The 18,076-nt window shown below is 39.6% G+C and overlaps 1 protein-coding gene across 2 annotated transcripts in view; it reads right to left on the bottom strand.

Annotated features, from left to right (window-relative positions):
* Positions 1 to 1,403: 1,403 nt before the first annotated feature.
* LOC137612815 (solute carrier family 41 member 3) overlaps positions 1,404 to 18,076 on the bottom strand; it is a 41,659-nt gene continuing 24,986 nt past the window's right edge. For both annotated transcript variants that reach the window (XM_068341537.1, XM_068341546.1), the window contains exons 9-11: positions 10,351 to 10,485; positions 9,167 to 9,315; positions 1,404 to 3,736 (exon numbers count right to left, since the gene is read on the bottom strand). In XM_068341537.1, coding sequence (XP_068197638.1) covers positions 3,563 to 3,736; positions 9,167 to 9,315; positions 10,351 to 10,485 — 458 coding nt within the window. In that variant the 3' untranslated portion in view covers positions 1,404 to 3,562. The remainder of the gene's footprint in view (positions 3,737 to 9,166; positions 9,316 to 10,350; positions 10,486 to 18,076) is intronic.

Here is an 18,076-nt window from a genome sequence, read left to right as displayed (position 1 = left end):
TACAGTATGATCTTACTCACACCGGCCTTCTCCCTCGTCCTTCTATCTTATCCGGTTCCTGAGTGTACAAATGTTGAAATTTGACCTTGATCTAGTTTTCTCAAGGTCAAGGTCATCATCAGTGCAAAGGTTTACCAAAAGAAAACCAAAGATAATATATTACAATATTTACTCTTTATTTTTACATGTATATACTTGAAGAAAGGTTTACATAAGACATATGTTTTCAAGGCAACCTTAAAAAAAGTAATAAAATAGAAGTGCACGTTTGCACATAGTGTTTTAAGATATACAATAATTTGTTGATCACAAACTGGGAAATTTACATCAATTGCCAATGTTCTGTTACAGAAATAGCTGGATGATAAACCAATCTTACTGAGCTTCAGGGGGACAGTATACATACTGTATATATACAGTGCTGTGAAAAAGTATTTGACCCCTTCCTGATTTCTGTGTTTTTTGCATATTCATCACTCGCAAAAGTTTCAGATCATCAAACCAATGTTAATATCACACAGAGATAACCCAAGGAAATACAAAATGCAGTTTCTAAATGATGATTCAATTTATTAAGGCACAGAAAAAATCCAAACCGATCTGGTCTTATGTGAAAAACTAATTGCCCCCTGAACCTACTAGTGTGTTGTGCCACTTTTGGAGGCAATAACTGAAATCAAGCGTTTCTGATGAATAGTGATGAGTCTATCACACCGCTGTGGAGAAATTTTGACCCACTCTTCTTTGCAGAATTGTTTCAACTCTGACATATTGGAGGGTTTTCTAGCATGAACTGCCTGTTTGCGGTCACACCACAGCATCTCAATTGGATTTAAACTTGGATTTGACTTGGCCACCCCAAAACCTTTTTTTTTTTACCCATTCAGAGGTGGACTGGCTGGTGTGTTTTGGATTGTTGTCCTGCTGCACTATCCAAGAGCATTTGAGTTTGAAGGCACAAACTGATGGCCGGATGTTCTCCTTCAGGATCTTCTAGTAAACAGCAGAATTCATTTTTTCATCAATCACAGCAAGTTGTCCCGGTCCTGAGGCAGCAAAGCAGCCCCAGACCATCACACTGCCACCACCATGTTTTATTGTTGGCATCATGTTCTTTTTATCAAATGCTATGCCATTTTTACACCAGATGTAACGGGCTGCACACCGCCCAAAAAGTTACATTTTTGACTCATCAGTCCGCAAAATATTTCTTAGTCTTGAAGATCATCAAGATGCTTTTGGTAAATGTGAGACGTGCCTATGTGTTCTTTTGTTACAGCAGTTGTTTTCACTTGGGAACTCTCCCATGGATGCCATTTTTGGCCAGTGTCTTTCTTATAGTGGAGTTGTAAACACCGACATTAACTTAGGCCAGCGAAGCCTGCAGTTCTTTTGATGTTTTTCTACGTTCTTTTATGACCTCCCGGATGACTTGTCGTGGCACTCTTGGAGTAATTTTTGCTGGCCGACCACTCCTGGGAAGGTTTGCCACAGTTCCCAGTTTTCTCCATTTGTGGATACTGGTTCTGGCAGTGGTTTGCTGGAGCCCCACAGCCTTGGAAATGGCTCTGTAACCATTTCCAAACTGATAGATTTCAATCACTTTTTTTCTCATTTCTTCTTGAATTTCTTTGGATCGTGGCATGATGCATTTGTCCTAGAGATTTTGTAGCATATGTGACATACACAAAAGTGTAGTCACATTTTTGTAATATTAGATACTTTTCTTGTACTTTGAATAGCCTTCATGTGCATTGAGAATGAATAGGGATCTACAGTATATTCTAGGAATACAGCTATTCCACATTCCGCCATCAGGTGGCTGCTCAATTCCAGAGACAGGTTAGCTGGGTGCCTGCGTGACGTTCTTCTTCAGATGACCAAGGAAGAGAGAATAACGAACACCAAAACTGACTCTGTCTCGTGTTTTTCCCTGTTTATTCATGTCTACGTAGCAGAGCAGTTTAAAATATAATCTGTTTTACTAGCCACACCCCTGGGGCGTGTAACACATACTTCACTCTGTCTAACAGATTCTATTTAAGTGACTTCAACAAAGGTGGTAGCGGTTTTATGACAAGGTTTTATAGTTCTGACAATGATAGTAAGGCTCTGTAAAACTTATATTAAAGGGACTGTTTAATAGGGAGTGAGGTAATACCTGAAATACTCTCCAAATCACATACAGCATTTATACACATATGGTCAGGGCTGTGAAAACATGTTTTTTCTTTTCTTTTTAATTTACTGGTAGCACAAAATGTGACATTAATAAACTATTGCAATTTCTTTTTAAATATTGAGATTTCTGATATCTGCATTGTGGACACAATTTCTGTACTTCACAGATACAGTTCTGCTAGAGCAACATTCCTTACATTGGTCATAGTGTATGTAAAATGAAAAGTAATACAGTACATCATCTGCATATTAGATATTCTGAATTTATTTTACTGACTTGCTATGTCTTTTTTCTTGCTCAGAAAAAAATCTCCTATAAGTAAAGGATTTCTGCACAGCACCTCGTTTTGTAGTACAACCTATTTATATGAAAAGATCCCTATGAAAAATCAGTAAAGGCAAGCAATGTGATTTTGAGAAGTAACTTTCTTGTTGACAAATAGATGAGAAAGTAGATGTCTGTGTTAGTCATCAACTACTAGCTTAGCTTCACAATCATACTACAAGTGAAGTAATGGTGTGTAATTCACCTACAATTATTGTTTATAGTTCCCGAGCTAAGTACAATATTAAAAAACTTTCTATTCCTTGTGCTACTTTAGCACACATACATTAAGATGGTGTGTTATTTATCTGTTGGTAAATATGTTCCAGAACGTCAAACAATATCTTTAGTGATGCACTGATTTCACCCCTCCTTACCAACAGAAGAGACATTAAGTCTGGAACTTCCAATATGCAGCCTTGATTAACTTGTGTGAAGAATTTTTGGATCCAGGCTTACACCTCCCAACTCGTTCATGGACATATTAGGCCTGTTCAGATAATTTTCAGACATTTTTGATATGTATAATTTTGAATTGGGGCGATGTCAGTACTTTATGAGCCAGACCATACCAGCATATGAGACATTCTCGAGCAGCTGACAGGGCTGTAAATTAAAAAGCATGACTACAGGCCTTGAGTGTAACATTATCTAGCATATTTCTGTTGACAGAATTTGTTAAACTTTCTAATTTTGTTTTTTCCGACCATTAACCATTTGGAACACCAAACTTATATTTAGTGAATGGACACCAAAAGACACTTAAAGAGGAATGATAAGAAAAGGACACGCTGGGGTAGATGTTCAGGAGAACAGAGAAATAAAACCTCCAGATTGGCCGGACGTGTTTAGGCGGGGCACACTTCACAACAAAGGATGGGTGTATGTGGGTGGGTGTAAAATCTCCATCACTGCAGGGATTTTGATTTTTGACAAAAACAGATTCCTCAGTATAAACTGGTACAGTAGTAACGATCAGAGAATGCTTTATTGTCCGACAAAGTTTCTCCAGGCAAATGTAATGAAACTGAAATCAGACTGAGGCACGGGAAAGATTCAGAGACCCGGGGTCTGAACCAATGAGACACACCGGAAGCAAAGGGCCAGAAAACCGGTTCCCAGCAGATCCCCAAGAGCTGTCAGGTAGGGGATGGAGAAGTTGTCAGGGTCCAGACTCCGTCTCCACATCATGCGGATGATGAGGTCAGCAACATAAATGAGAATGGTCACCTAGGAGGAGAAGAAAAATTATCTGAGGAATTAGAAAAAAGGTAAACTGAAAATAGTTAGCCAGCTAAATCTATCAAAATATAATTTCAGAAACACAGGGAAGGAGGGAGGGAGGAAGGAAGGAAGAACCTGCTGTGTTGTGATTATATCAGTCAGGTGAGTGATCGACACAAAACATCAAAATGATTCAAGGTTTAAGTCAGTTCTTCCTGACTATTATTATTACAGTAGTACTTTGAGATATGAACTGTTCAACATATGAGCAAAAATCTAAAAAACGAGACGTGCTTCGGGACACCACCACTTGTTGTCGGATGGATATAGCATTACAGGGCTCGAAATTGCGCCCATTTTGGTCGCATATGCGCCCAAATTTTTATCAGTGCGACTATTAAAAATATTTGGCAGCACCGGTGCGACTAGGGACAAAAATCTGGTGCGCCTTTTTTTGTGAGACCACCCTCCTGCCAGGAAACAATGAGAACGCAACTGCGGCTGCTGTCCTGGGCGAGGGAGAGAGGCACGCGGAACGGAGATGGACGGAGCGTCTCTATCGCTCCGTCACTGCCTTGCTTTTGGGTAGGTGCTCCTGAAGTCTTTGCTGGTGCTTCTAGCTTCTAAATTTGGGAGCACCAGTGCTACCAAGTAAAACAGTTAATTTCGAGCCCTGCATTAGCTCCAACAGGGTCTTATTACATTCCACTTCAAAGCGGTGATGTATTGTAATTGTCAGTGTTCGTGTGTTCCTCCGTCTGTCCTTCCGTCCGTTCATTTGTCCACCAAATATTTTTACAACCGTTACAGATACAACACACAACGGTTGTGTCAACAGAACAGCAAAAAGACGCGACTTTCAAATAAATTCACTGTGGAATTAATAACAACTAGAGTTGTTATTAATTCCACACAGTCCAATAGTAATAAATGGTGGTTAGCCCAATGCTAACATAATATGGACAATCCCATTGACGGGCTAGCGCATTAACATTTTTAGCACAATATATTCCCAGAAGGTATTCTAAAGAACAACAGGTCCTTGTCTTCGCGTCTTTTTGCTGTTCTGTTGACACAACCCTTGACCGCGCAGGTAACCATGATACTTTTGGTGTTAATCATGTCTAGAATTGCATTGTTTCTTATGGCTGCTAAACTATGTTTGGCCCCAGTGACATATGACGCCCATGTGACCACTGAATGCGGAAGCTGCTGCGTCGCAGAGTTTTTTTGTTTTTTGTTTTAATTTATTTGAAAGAAAAAAGAAAAAAAAATACATTTCCCACATTTCAGACTAAGGAACACTTCATACATTGGACAAATCACATGTGGGGTAAAGGAAAGATACAATAATACTAATCCCAACCTTAAAATAATTTAAAAAAACAAACAAACATAAACGTAACTAAATAAATAAAGTTAAAATACAAATAAGAGGCCAATTTAATCTTGAGTTAAGGCATTTATACAGTCTATTACATTCAGTGCTTGTTTGGTTTTAATATATTTCAGTGATTTTTTGAAGTTTTTTAGTTCATTCATGTAAACACAAAATAACGGTCTCATTTTCATAAAACAACACTTTTTGTAATCTGATCCTCTGAAAACTGAGGATTTCTCCTTTTCAGTAGGAGGGTAAGAAGTTTTTTTTGTGACAGCACCTCTTATAATTTTGTTTGTACATTTCTGTGAAGTTTAAATCATTAATAAGAGGTAAGGCTAAAGATGGAAGTACTTTACCATATGATAGCATACCTCTTATTATATTCAACATTGCATTGGAGTTTGTTGTCTGGTGCAATTAATGTTATATTAATTAATAAAGTCAGTGTAATTCAGAAGATTTCCTTCTGAGTCCATTAAATGTACAACAGACCAGATATCTTTTTACAACCAGTCACCAAAACATAAAGATTTTGTCTTAGACAAAATATACCGGTACCTGTTATTCCAAATTGAAGAATTATGAGGAGTAAAGTTATGTTTAAAGGCCAATTTACAGCAAAGGAGGCCTTGTTAATGAAATCTGGACAGCTTAATGGGTAGCTCAGAAGCACAAAAATCAAATTTTAAAAGAAATTCAATGCCACCACATTTTCTGAATATTTTAGAAGGAATATTGTACCATATAGCCTTGCTATTACAGATAAATTGTTGAAGCCATTTTAGTTTGATCATACCATTCATAGCTTCAAAATCAATTACATTTAAACTTCCATCTTCAATTGTTTTCACTGCATCATTTCTTCTAATATAATGATGCTCGTTTTTCCACACAAAGTTGAGAATAATTTGATTAATTGATTTAATAAGATTATCTGACATAGCTAATGAAAAGGCAGGGTACGTTAATCTAGACAATATTTCTACTTTGGAAATCAGAACTCTTCAAAAAATGGACAGATCACTTTGTAGCCAAAATAAAAGAGTGGATTTACTTTTTTTTTTAATAACAGATTCAAAATCCAGTTGTTCTCTAGCTTTTAAATCTTTTGTTATTATTACTCCAAGATATTTAACTTCATTTCTTACAGGAATGTTACACAACTCAGTCAATGGATGGTTATGAATTGACATTATCTCACTTTTTTTTCAAAATTCAAATGTAACCCAGATGCCCTTGAAAACTTTCCCACAGTTTTAATTATCAGTGGGATCTGCTCTGAGTGTTTGATGAAGACAGCTGTAGCATCTGCAAGTTGAGTTATTGACAAATGATAACCTCAAACATTTAACGCCTCTATTTCTCTACTATTTTTAATGTAAATAGCAAGAACTTCTGCAACTAAAATAAATAATAAAGGGAGAACAAGGGCAGCCATGGCGTATACCTCATTTAGCCTCAAACTTTTTAGTTGTGCCTTGAGGGAGGGAGACAGAGCTATTTATTCCACTGTAGATCATGTCAATTGTCTTAATAAACTTTGAGCCAAATCCGAAATATTTTAGAATTTTCATAATGAATGGATGTTCCACTGAATCGAAGGCCTTATATAAATCTAGAAAGAATACGAAACCTTTGTCTTCAATGAGATGATTAAAGTCCAACAGGTCTAACACCAGTCTGATGTTATTATGTATAGACCTCTCTTTAATAAAACCTGATTGGCTTTCACTAATTATTTGGTCTATTCCTGTTTTCAACCTGTTAGCTAAAACAATAGTAAATAACTTATAATCTACATTCAACAAGGTTATAAGTCTTAAGTTATCGATATGCCTTTTATCTTTCCCAGGTTTAGGTAAAAGAGTGATTATCCCTTGTTTCATGGTTGATATTAAATCATTGTTTTCCATACATTATTTCAAGGCATTAAGTAATAGATCTTTTATTGACTCCCAGAAAAATTTGTAAAAGTTTGAGGTCAAACCATCTTGGCCAGGTCATTGTACCAATTTAAGCTCAGTTTCCCTTTGCTGTTAACGTAGGGTTTTGCTGAATTTAATAGATAAACTTCTAACCTTAAATTTAAAATACTTCTATTTTATGCAGTAGGAATCAATTTCATTATCATTATTAATTTCATCAAATAAAGATTTGACTCCCTCCACATATTCTTCATGATTCAGAAGTTCAGCATTAAATTTCCAATAACCCTTCCTGCTTGTAAGGTTATGTGGTTTCAGTATATTATTAATTACAGTGATTTGTTAAGGGAGCGCCAGATATTGAAGATTAACCTACTAAATTTGTGATTTCTGGAGAGGTAAGCCAAAGATCAATTCTTGACCTAGCACGACCATTTATCCAAGTGAATTACCTACTGTCTGCATTGTTTTCTCTCCAAACATCCACCAAAGAGTTGGCATCAATGAAATTCTTCATCAGTTTGTTGTGATGAAAGGTATCATAGGTAGAGGGACATCTGTCTAACCATTCATCTATTACCATATTCAAGTCTCCCCCCACTAAAGTGGAACTTAAAGCAAACAAGTTTTTGTAATCAAAATCTCTCTCCACTCTCAGTCCCCTTTCGACAAGTCCTCTTTGAATTGGAAGCCGCGCTCCCCAAGGTACAAAGAGGTTTTTGCAGCTCTCCACACCGCGTCTCTGCTCACCCGAGAGATTAACTGGATGATGATCCTTCTGGGGTTGGTACCCTCCGCAGGATTCCTCCTCCTGCCCAGACGATGGACAATGTCCACATGTTCTGCCAGTTTGTCCCTCTTGTCAGGCAGCACCTCCTGGCAGATGGTAATGGTGCGGCCGTGGACGTCCTCCTGGTCAGCCTCGGGGACTCCAATGAGCCTCAGGTTCCGTCGACTCGTGTATGTGTCCATCTCGTCCATCCTTTTGATGTTGAGCTTGACCGGTTGCTCCACCTGGGCAACCCTCTGCTCAACATGGGCCACCTTCGTACTCACAGCCTTCAGCTCAACGGTGGTGCACTCCAGTTTTTCCTCCAGGTGAATGATTTTACAGTCGATAGAGTCGCATCTGAGGTTAATTAGTTTCTTTACCTCTTCGAACTGTTTGAGCATGTCCATGCTAAGCGAGGTGCTCCCCCCAGCTTCGCAGGCCTTATTCTTCATTGCTGGAGATTTGGACGGAGTTGCCGGCAGCGGTGGGAGTTCCTCCTCGAAAGTCTCGAACTCCTCCGTGCAGCCGGCCCCAAGTGTGTAGTCGTGCCCGGCCGCCTCAAGTGCTTTTTGCGACGCAATGTCTCTTTTTCCACCCACTCGGGCAGCAAAACTCCCTCTACACACACGTCGAGTCCTAGTCATCATTATATTAACCAGGTAAGTCAAAGAAGTTCAGTTTGGTATCAACTGAATAAAAGTTTGGTGCGCGGCGTCCTTGTGCGTGGTTATTCAAGCTGCCATCTTTCCACGACCGCGGCGCAGACTTTAAGCTTTTTTGACCAAACGGATGATGCTACATGTATAAAATTTATTTTTTCTTCTATTTTTCATAATGATGAATAATATATATGTCGCTTAAAATTGACTTTACTGTCCCTTTAAGTATGCATGCTTATTGGTTGGTAAAAAATATGGAGGCGTTTGGGGCTTGTTTACAAGGCTGAATGAATTAAAATGATTTTAGTTATTTTACATGAGGAAAATTTGTTTGAGTAACAAGTTTTTTGACTTACAAGCTCAGTCACAAAACAAATTAATCTCATATCTCAAGGTACTACATTAATATGCTATTATAATAAGAATATCATGAAAATAATAAAGTGACCTAAGTTTGGAGACCTTCCTCTTTAACATGACACCTGATATGACCTGACAGTCAAGGTACTCTGTTCAGTCATTGAATGCAAACCTTGTGCCACTTTCATTAACAGTACGAACCTTTACTTTCAGAGGACTATCGTCATTACAAGCTAGTCACTATTTATCCACTCTGATATTAATTTAAAAAATAACTAATCAGGTAATCAGGTGACATGAAAAATCTGACATGTGTATGAGATTGTGTCAGTTCACCTGCATCAGAGCAGCACAAAGGTAGCAGAAGGTGAAGGCTACAGAAATAGGCGCCTCCTCTCCCTGCAGCAGAGAGATGGCCAAGAGGAAGACAAGGTGACCGGGGACGACCAGCATCAGAAGAACCTGGGCAGACTTGGAGTTCACCCCTGGAACAAACAGTGGGATAAACAAGCTCTCTGTTGTGATTTGCAGCTTAACATTGTTATTAGAGCTATGAAACATGAACAAACTCTAATCCTGGTTTGAGAAGCCAAAGTGTGGGTATCAGATGCCAGATAAGTTGGTATAAACACTTACTGTCAAGAGCTAGTCCAGCATCGATTTAACAAGTTACTTGGGATATTGGACTGCATTTAAAAACGCATTAACATCTTAACTGTCATACCAACTCCATCAAAAACTGAATTCACAGCTTTTTAGTGTTCAGATTTCAAAAGAGGAATCCACGCTTTGATTTCCAAAAGACCACTGCTCTAGCACATTACCAAAAAAAACATGCTTCCATTCAGGCATGATGGTTTTTGTCTTGCTTAATTTGTTTATTAGCTGGATTCTGCAAAAACTGCTTGATGGATTTTCAAAAAAGCCTTTGTTGCTGATTGAGATAGAGGAATACAGGAATTTATTTTCACTATTCTAGATTCAGCTCCATTTTGATCTCCATAGAAGTTTAGTTGAAAATATCACCGTTCATATACGTATATGCTTTAATCACAGCACACATTCACCTTAATTCAATAAGGTTATGCAGTGTCATAAGATTTTTTTTCCCCATAGAGTATTGCATGAATACTCTATGGGAAGATATTGTATTGTTGATGGTAATCTGACCACTGTGCGAAACCCTTCTCCAGCACATCCTAAATGTTCTGAATGGAGTTAAGATCTGGACTCATGCTCTCTGAACTCCGCATTCACAATTTGAGCGCATTTAATCCTTGCATTGTCGTCTTAGAATATACCAGTACATCAGGGAAGAAAAAACTCCATTCATGAAATAAAGTAATCATTCAGTATATTCAGGTAGTCAGCTGACCTCATTTTTCAGGCACAGACTATTGTTGAAATACAGTAAATTATCCTGTAGGATTGGCTTTTTGGAAGTCACCCCAACTTTGTTTAAATACCCAACATTTTATGCACACAGATCCAAGGGTAGACCTTGAGCATGGCAGTGTCACCTGAGGAGAAGAAGGTGATGCAGGGATTAGGCCAGTGCTGCCTCATTTTATAGGGCAGCACTCCAGGGATGGACCAGAAGTGCAGGTAGGTTGAGATTCTGCTGGCCTGGATGGCCACCAAGTTACCACCAACTCCTACACACCCAAAGGACAATACATTAGTGCAAAAAAACAACAACCCAAAAAACACCTTTTTTCCAAAATTGGTTGATTTCAATTTTAAAAAGTTTACTTGACAATCTAATCCATGAAAAAAAAAGTCTGCTTGGTGATGTTTGTTAACCAATCAGATACCCTACTTATCAGCATATCTTCACATAAACACAAATGAAGTCAGGCGATGACACAGGATTGGTGAAGCTGTGATCTAGCCAGGGTTTATCAGAGAGCAGACTTCATGAACACAGCCAAAAGCAGTACAGAAATAAGAGCACTGGAGTCTAAAGATTTAAAATATAAAAATGAGAAAGGGAAACAAGCTCTACTTGGTATTTCTCAAACATGAGATCATGCATTTGGAAAACACACTCACTTGACCAAATATACTTGTATTTTTACTGTCAAAATACAATATTTAACAGTTATTTTCAATAGCCAATCACACATGAATAACTTACATACCGTAGCTCCAAAAACATACACTATCATGTTTTACCAAATAGAACACAAGATGCTGTTTTTCTTGACTGCTGCAATTGCAGAATAATCCAACATCTTAATGACAAGCACGTCTAGTAGTTTCAGAGCCTTGAGCTGCTATGTTCTGTGGCTGCAGATATATTGCACATCCACACCACATCTTATGGCAGTGTTCCTCCATTATTTCAAGACTAAGGCCTGCAGGTCTGGGTTTATGTGCTCCAACCACCTTCTTCAAATCCCGCCAGAGATTTTGCCTGGTGTTTGTCTTTGTAGTGACTGAGACTGTCACTAAAATGATCTAACTTCTTGTGAAATCAAGCTTTGTTTGACTTTTTACGGTATGTTTCTGAGGATTTTGTTCTTTTGGTCTGTCCAAGACTGTCCAGGTCCTAAGCTTAATCTTATTCACAGATGAAGATGAAATCCGGATACCCAGGGGAATCCATCTAATCCTCTACATTTTCAGTGTCAGGAAATAAAGCAGCCCAGAGCATCAGTGATCCCTACCATGCTATGTCTTCCTTCAGACATTCCACCTATTCTATTAGACCCCAACAGTTCAGTTGTGCTTTATTACTACACAGAGCAGCATACTAAAACACCCATGTTTCATCTAACTATTTATGAGCTGCTGGAGCCAACTTCTCTTGTGCTTTTGGGTCAGCAGTGCTTTTGGGTCAGAATTGGAGAGAGTCTTTGAGTTTTCACTTGGGAGATTTGATGTAAATGTAGGGCCTTGACAGGGAAAACTTTGGGACATTGCTGATGAAGCAAGTCTTTGAATATTGTTGCTGTGTTTTAATACTAATTACTGTACATCCTGCTTAGAGGTGGTGAGGTAATTGTCAGCGTTTGTGTGTTCGTCCGTTAGTCCATCCATCCTTTAGTCCACCAAATATCTTTGCAAACGTTGCAGAAAGAAAGATAAAACAAAAAGCACATTACTTTTGTACACTCAGGAACTGGATAAGATAGAAAGACGGGGGTGAAGGGCTGTGAGTAAGAGCGTTGATCAAAGCTACTGCTTTGATATATGAAACTACGTCAGAGCAATAGCTTTGATCTTTGACCTATGCAAGTAGGTCAGGTTAAGATTTTGATTTCAGAAGTGTCACAGGATGTTGCAGTCTCTGACTGCATTGTTTCTTGTTTACAAATGATTTACAATCAGCCTACAAAGCACAACCTTGCACTCTTTGATGAGTGCATTAAAGGTCTACAGCTTGTACTTTGTTGTATTAAATTGTGTTGTTAAAAAAATTTACTTTGAAGACTGGAAAAGGTGGCAACCGTCCATGTAATCTAAAAACTATACGGCATACCTCTTTTGCTTCTGTGTACATCTACTTTATTCCTGGTATCACCAAGTATGATAAACACAGGTAAAATAATATTCAACAGGTATCTCAGTATCTGTTCACAAGTGAGGGAGTAATGCAAGAATAGCATCTGTCGGAAAGAAGATATTTTCCCACACTGTTGTGATGAAAAGGGAGCAAAACCACAAAAAGAAGGTTCCATATTATGGTTTTTTTAAATCATGTCATTCATCTGCAAGATATCCAGCTACACTGTGTTTGAAATGTCTTGCTCCAAAGTGATCCGTGGTCCTCAATGTCTTCGATTGAATATTGATATTCATTTCTCAGACATATCTCTGTGCTGAGCATACACCCGCTTTTTCAGTTGAACGTGACTCTGTTGTTCATTATGTTAACACTACATGTGCTGATCCTATTGAGACCACCGGTAAACATTGTGAAGAGTTTAAAACACACAGTGTTTGCAAATGGCCACAATAGATATTTACAGACAGGACATAATTAACAGACTTTCTCGACAATTGTCACGGACAATGACAGATCGCAGGAAGCGAAACTATTGCAGTCTAAATGAAAATGGGAAAAGTAAACCAAAGCGAGTACTGTTTATTGAACTGTAGCGAGTACTGTATATTGAACTGTAGCGAGTACTGTATATTGAACTGGCTGTTAGGCGGCATCCCTTTTTTCTCTACTGTGAGGAAAATGCAGGGATTTTACATTCTGCAATGGATACAGAGTCAGTTACTTCTCAGTCAATTACTGGTTTGGTCTCGACTTTTTACGACACAGGGAGCAGGGGAGGTGTGAGTGTGTGTGTGTGTGTGTGTGTGTGTGTGTGTGTGTGTGTGTGTGTGTGTGTGTGTGCGTGTGTGTGCGTGCGTGTGTGTGCGTGCGTGCGCATGTGTGTGTGCGTGCATGTGTGTGTGTGAACATATCAAGCCTTTGTCTTTCACAAGTCTGTGAATGAGTGATAATTTCACCATTTGATTTCTGCCTGGATTATTTCACATGCAGGCTTTATGTTGACTGGTGACAGTGAATATCTGTTAGGCTGTAAAAAAAGGCTGAGGCTGTTTGTTTACGGGCGGTGTGGATACATGCAGCTGTGTTTCCTATAACGATGAGGATATGTCTTTAGTGGACACACACACACAACTGAAGCGGAGCTAACTAGTTAGCCAAATTCTAGCTGACTTCAATAATTTGTGAGGAACTTTTAGTGTGTAGCTCTGAGCCAGGTTGTTACTTATTTTCCAGTACTTGCAGTAACTCCTTGCTTCGAACGGATGGACATATAAGTATACAAACTGTTGGTCAAACTCATAGTCTTATCGGACAAATCCTGGTACAAATGACAGTTTTGTGGATTTTAGAGTTTTTATTATATATTGGGATATTTAAAGGGCCTTATTATGAAAATCACACTTTTTCAGGTCTCTACATGTACATAGTGGTCCTCCCTAACCCGACCAACTCCTAGAATCTGGTAAACAAACGCTCCCTACATCAAAAGATATTTGGAGTTTTAGGAAGTCATGGCTCTGAACGACTCAAACCAATCATATTGTGCTAGAATAGCCATTCTTGACGTCAGACTAGACACTCTGTGCTATTGGACAGAATATTGGACGATATGGATTGGTTGACATGCCCAAGGTCGTGGCCATCCCCAAGACGGAGTTCTTTGTGTCGGACGTGAGGCAGCAGTCTGTTGAAATGGCGTCCGTGAGAGGGAGACATGAAAGATGCTCAGTTGTTGATTGTACAAATGAACGCCAGTGGTTATTTTTCATCCCATCCAAAGAAGAACAGAAAAGACCGTGGTTGCATTTCATTTTTAATGGCTATGTGCAGCTACATCGCCTGCACGTTTGTTTGTGTGTGGAACCACTTCACTCCAGCCTGTTTTAGCAATGAGGATCAGTCCAGACGGGGCTTTGCCTGAGACTGATCCTCATTCAAGGATCACTCCCAGCCATACGGGACCAAGGAACTGCACCCTGGTTACAGGTAAGTCTCACCATATTTACCTTTTTAGCAGTTGTCCGTTAGCTTGATTGATCAAGTGCTATTTGGCTAGTTAGGTAGTACTGCTTTGTTTCGAGTTTGCGTGCACACTGCAACACGTGTGTGTGCTTGACCTACAGTATCTAGCTACAATGCACATAAGCTGGGCTCACGTTTTATCTTTTTTCATTTTGTCTGTTAGCATGAATGAAGTCTAGGCTAGGCTATGTAGGCCAATGTGCTTTTTTTGGGTTTGTGTGCGCGCACGCTCCAACACGTGTGTTGGGGCTGTCCTACAGTATAAAGGTAAAACGCACGCAAATTGGTCTCATATTTTCTTTCCTATTATATGTCGGCATAAATAAAGTTAATTTATTATAGGCTAAGTAGGGAGTTGTGCTTTTTTTCGTATTGTGTGTGCCCGCGCATGTGTTAGTCGATTGTTTTTTCGGCGTCATAGCGACAACGCACACAGGTCTGTCCTCCTCATCAAAATCAGAACATTGGTGTCCTAAAATTAGTGTCCCTCTTCGTTGTGCATCCATTCAGCCTACAGCTTCCAAGGACGTGGCGTGCCAAACTGACCCAGTGGACACTCATACTGTTGGTCCTTCAGGACTCTTCGTTCCCACTATAGAAATAAAGTTATGTACAAGTCATGTTCAATACAATGTTTTAATAAAATTGGTTAGACTAATTTTCTAAATATAGTTGTCTATAGGTGTTAGTGAATGCACATGTGTTGATAGTAGTTCAGTAAAAAATAATATTGTTGTGCATTAGAATGTTCCAGCAAGACAGTAAGTGAAGTGAAGAGTTTAGTATAAAAAATTTTAGACAGATTCATTTATGTCATATATTGTTTTGGCTGCTTATTTCATTACGTTTGGTGTACCCTTCTACAAGATCCACTTTCCGAAGGCTTTTGAAGGACCATGCAGAGTCAAACCTCACAAGACAGAGCCAACATTCTGTTAGTGTTGCAATATTTTAATATTTCAAACAAACATGTTTTGAAATTCTGTTGGTAATTGTTCGCAACAAAACACAGTAAAAAGTAACCATACAAATAAATTAGTAGCAGGTACCAGGATGTATTTTGAACAAAATTTTTCTAAACAAAGAAATTAATCAAACAATATCAATAACAGTAAAGATATACTGTATCTTTGTGTTTTATTGAACAGGTTTTGTAGCTGACATGTTGGACTTCATATTTGACAAAGTCTTGGTGGACCCCATGCCATACACAAATGAGATGTTGTCCATTCCTCTCCCCGAGAATCTGTCTGCCCAGTATGAGCATCCGTACAAGGAGGTCGTCATTGCCAGCTACATGACCAGGTTCAACTGAGACTCAGTCTAAATCCAGCGTAATGGCCTTTGTCTTCAGGAAACTCTCACCATATGCGAAGGACCACACATGCTGGAATGACGACCCAGATTCTGCGTCCTAAGTAGCCCCAGCACCAGCCAACAAAGGTGCGATAGGCCAGATGTCTGCACTGTCTACAGAAAAAGGACACAAATTATTTATTTCACAATGTTTTCAATCCTGAGTATTACAACTGTTGTTGATTTCCTAATAGGGTGGCCCTGTGTTCTCATTATTGTTATTGGATGTATTGTTTTATGTAAATAAATGCTTGTATATGTCAACAGAAATGGATGTAAATACCAAAAAATTTTCAACATGTCTTTTAATAAGACAAAAATCAAGGTGTCGCAAATACAATATATTAGACTTTGTTGTAACTACCTGTAAATTTGTCATGTGTTACTGCATTAATGAAGGTATGTCTGATGAAGCAAAATAAGACATAACTACAGTTTTTATTTTGTGACATTTTTCAAAGAACGACTTACCGATGTATTCATCTCAGACGTAAAGGGCCATACTCTGCCCTCAGTATGTGACCGGACATTTGTAGGGTGTACACGTTTAGGCACACAGGCTGGAACCCAGGATGTTGAGTCATGCACGGAACCTCATCAACCTCCTGCAGACGGCTCCTAACCTACAGTGAAAAACATGGTAAACAAAAAAAAACACGGTCATTTGAATTTATAATTGTAAAAGTAGCCAAATAGAGACATAACTTTGTGGTTTAGCTGTGAGCTTGCTACTTGTGGTATCTCCAAACAGCAGATGTTTGCTGCTTCTGTTGGCATCAGTTCAGTGTCCACAGGAACACCTGTACAATAAACAGGTTGTGAAGACATCTCAAAATAGAGTAGATAAAGGCATCACTGCAATATGGCTACATCAATTCACCATTAACCTGGTGTGATGGTGGCAAGTGTTAGCTCCGTGTCTTGTCACAGAGGACTGCCTCAAATATTTTGCATCTTAGTAAAGGGTTAAATCAATGTGATATAAAAATAAAGCAACTTAGCCGTGAGCAGAAGCTAGCATTAGCCACATGGTAATAACTATCAGAACCACCATCAGACTTTACTGTCAGTTATAGAAGTACAGGAACATTTTAGCGGTCAACACGTCCTTATATATACAAAATACATAATAGGACAGGTATGACATTATTACTGTGCGATAAGAGGCGGGAGTAGAAAAAAAAAGTAGCTACCGGACGATGCTCCGGTCCTGTGATGACGTAGGTTACAAAACAAAACAAAACACAGAACTAACTAATTAACGTTCACACGTACTAACCATTCAGAAACGTCCTGCTGCAGCCGCACTGACGGTGTTTCTTCAGGAGCCCCCGCTTCTGGGTCCGACTCAGGGACATAAATGTACAGCGACACGATGGGGCCGCCAAACGCCATAATGATAACAAATGTAATGCCGGTCAAGTGTCCCGTTAGCATAACGGGCCTTCAGAGGGGCGTGGCCCAGGTGAAGGAGGCGGTGACCAGCAGAGCTCATTAACATACTAGACTAGCGAGTAGAGTAGAATATAACTTTATCAATCCCTTACGGAGGTTCCGTCAGGGAAATTAATTTCTCCGTTGCACACAGCATAGTACTTACACAAAACACAGAAAAACACACAGAAAGCACCAGCACATAGAAAGTAATAATACAATACAGTTGAGTTCTTGAAACTGAACTGTGCATGCGCGAGCTAGCTGCAGGTTTTCGTCTGCTCTCATGTATGTCTTATGTTTTAATCATTTTTCTTTGTCTTATTTACGTCCTTAATTTTATTTATTTAACCACGATGGATAGTACTGTGTTCATGTACTCCAGAGAGGAAATGCTGTCCATGAAGGTCAGAGGAGAACCTGGGATTCGCAATCTCATCCCCACAGAGATCCAGCGGCGGTACAGAGGGAGCCGGGGAGGTAAACAGGCTAGCGGCTAGAGCTAACAGCCGCCGGCGGGTCAGACCCTCGGTTTCCTCCGTCATTATGGGGAATGTGAACTCGCTGCCCAACAAGGTGGACGAACTGACAGTGCTGTGCAGGACTGAGCAGCGCTACAGGAAAACCAACTTGTTGGTGTTCTCAGAGACATGGCTGACGGACTTCGTTTCCGATGCTAACGTCGGACTGACCGGCTTTTCCTCCGTACGAGTGAACCGGGACACTAACACCGCCGGCAAGAAGAAGGGAGGTGGTCTGAAGAGGGGCCACTTTGCTGCTGTGGAGGGGGGATGGAGGCCATGGGACAGGGGTGAGGCTGGTGCTGGTGAGCTGCTGCTGAGGTCGTGAGGGTGGAGGGTGATAGGGGTGCTGCGGGGGGAGGCTGGTTGAACCTATTGAACAAGTCATTCAGGTCGATGGCT

Source organism: Antennarius striatus, chromosome 2 (assembly GCF_040054535.1).
Source record: "Antennarius striatus isolate MH-2024 chromosome 2, ASM4005453v1, whole genome shotgun sequence".
Classification (NCBI taxonomy): Eukaryota; Metazoa; Chordata; class Actinopteri; order Lophiiformes; family Antennariidae; genus Antennarius; species Antennarius striatus.
Note: the sequence above shows the minus strand (reverse complement) of the source record. Positions and strands in the feature narration are given on the sequence as shown.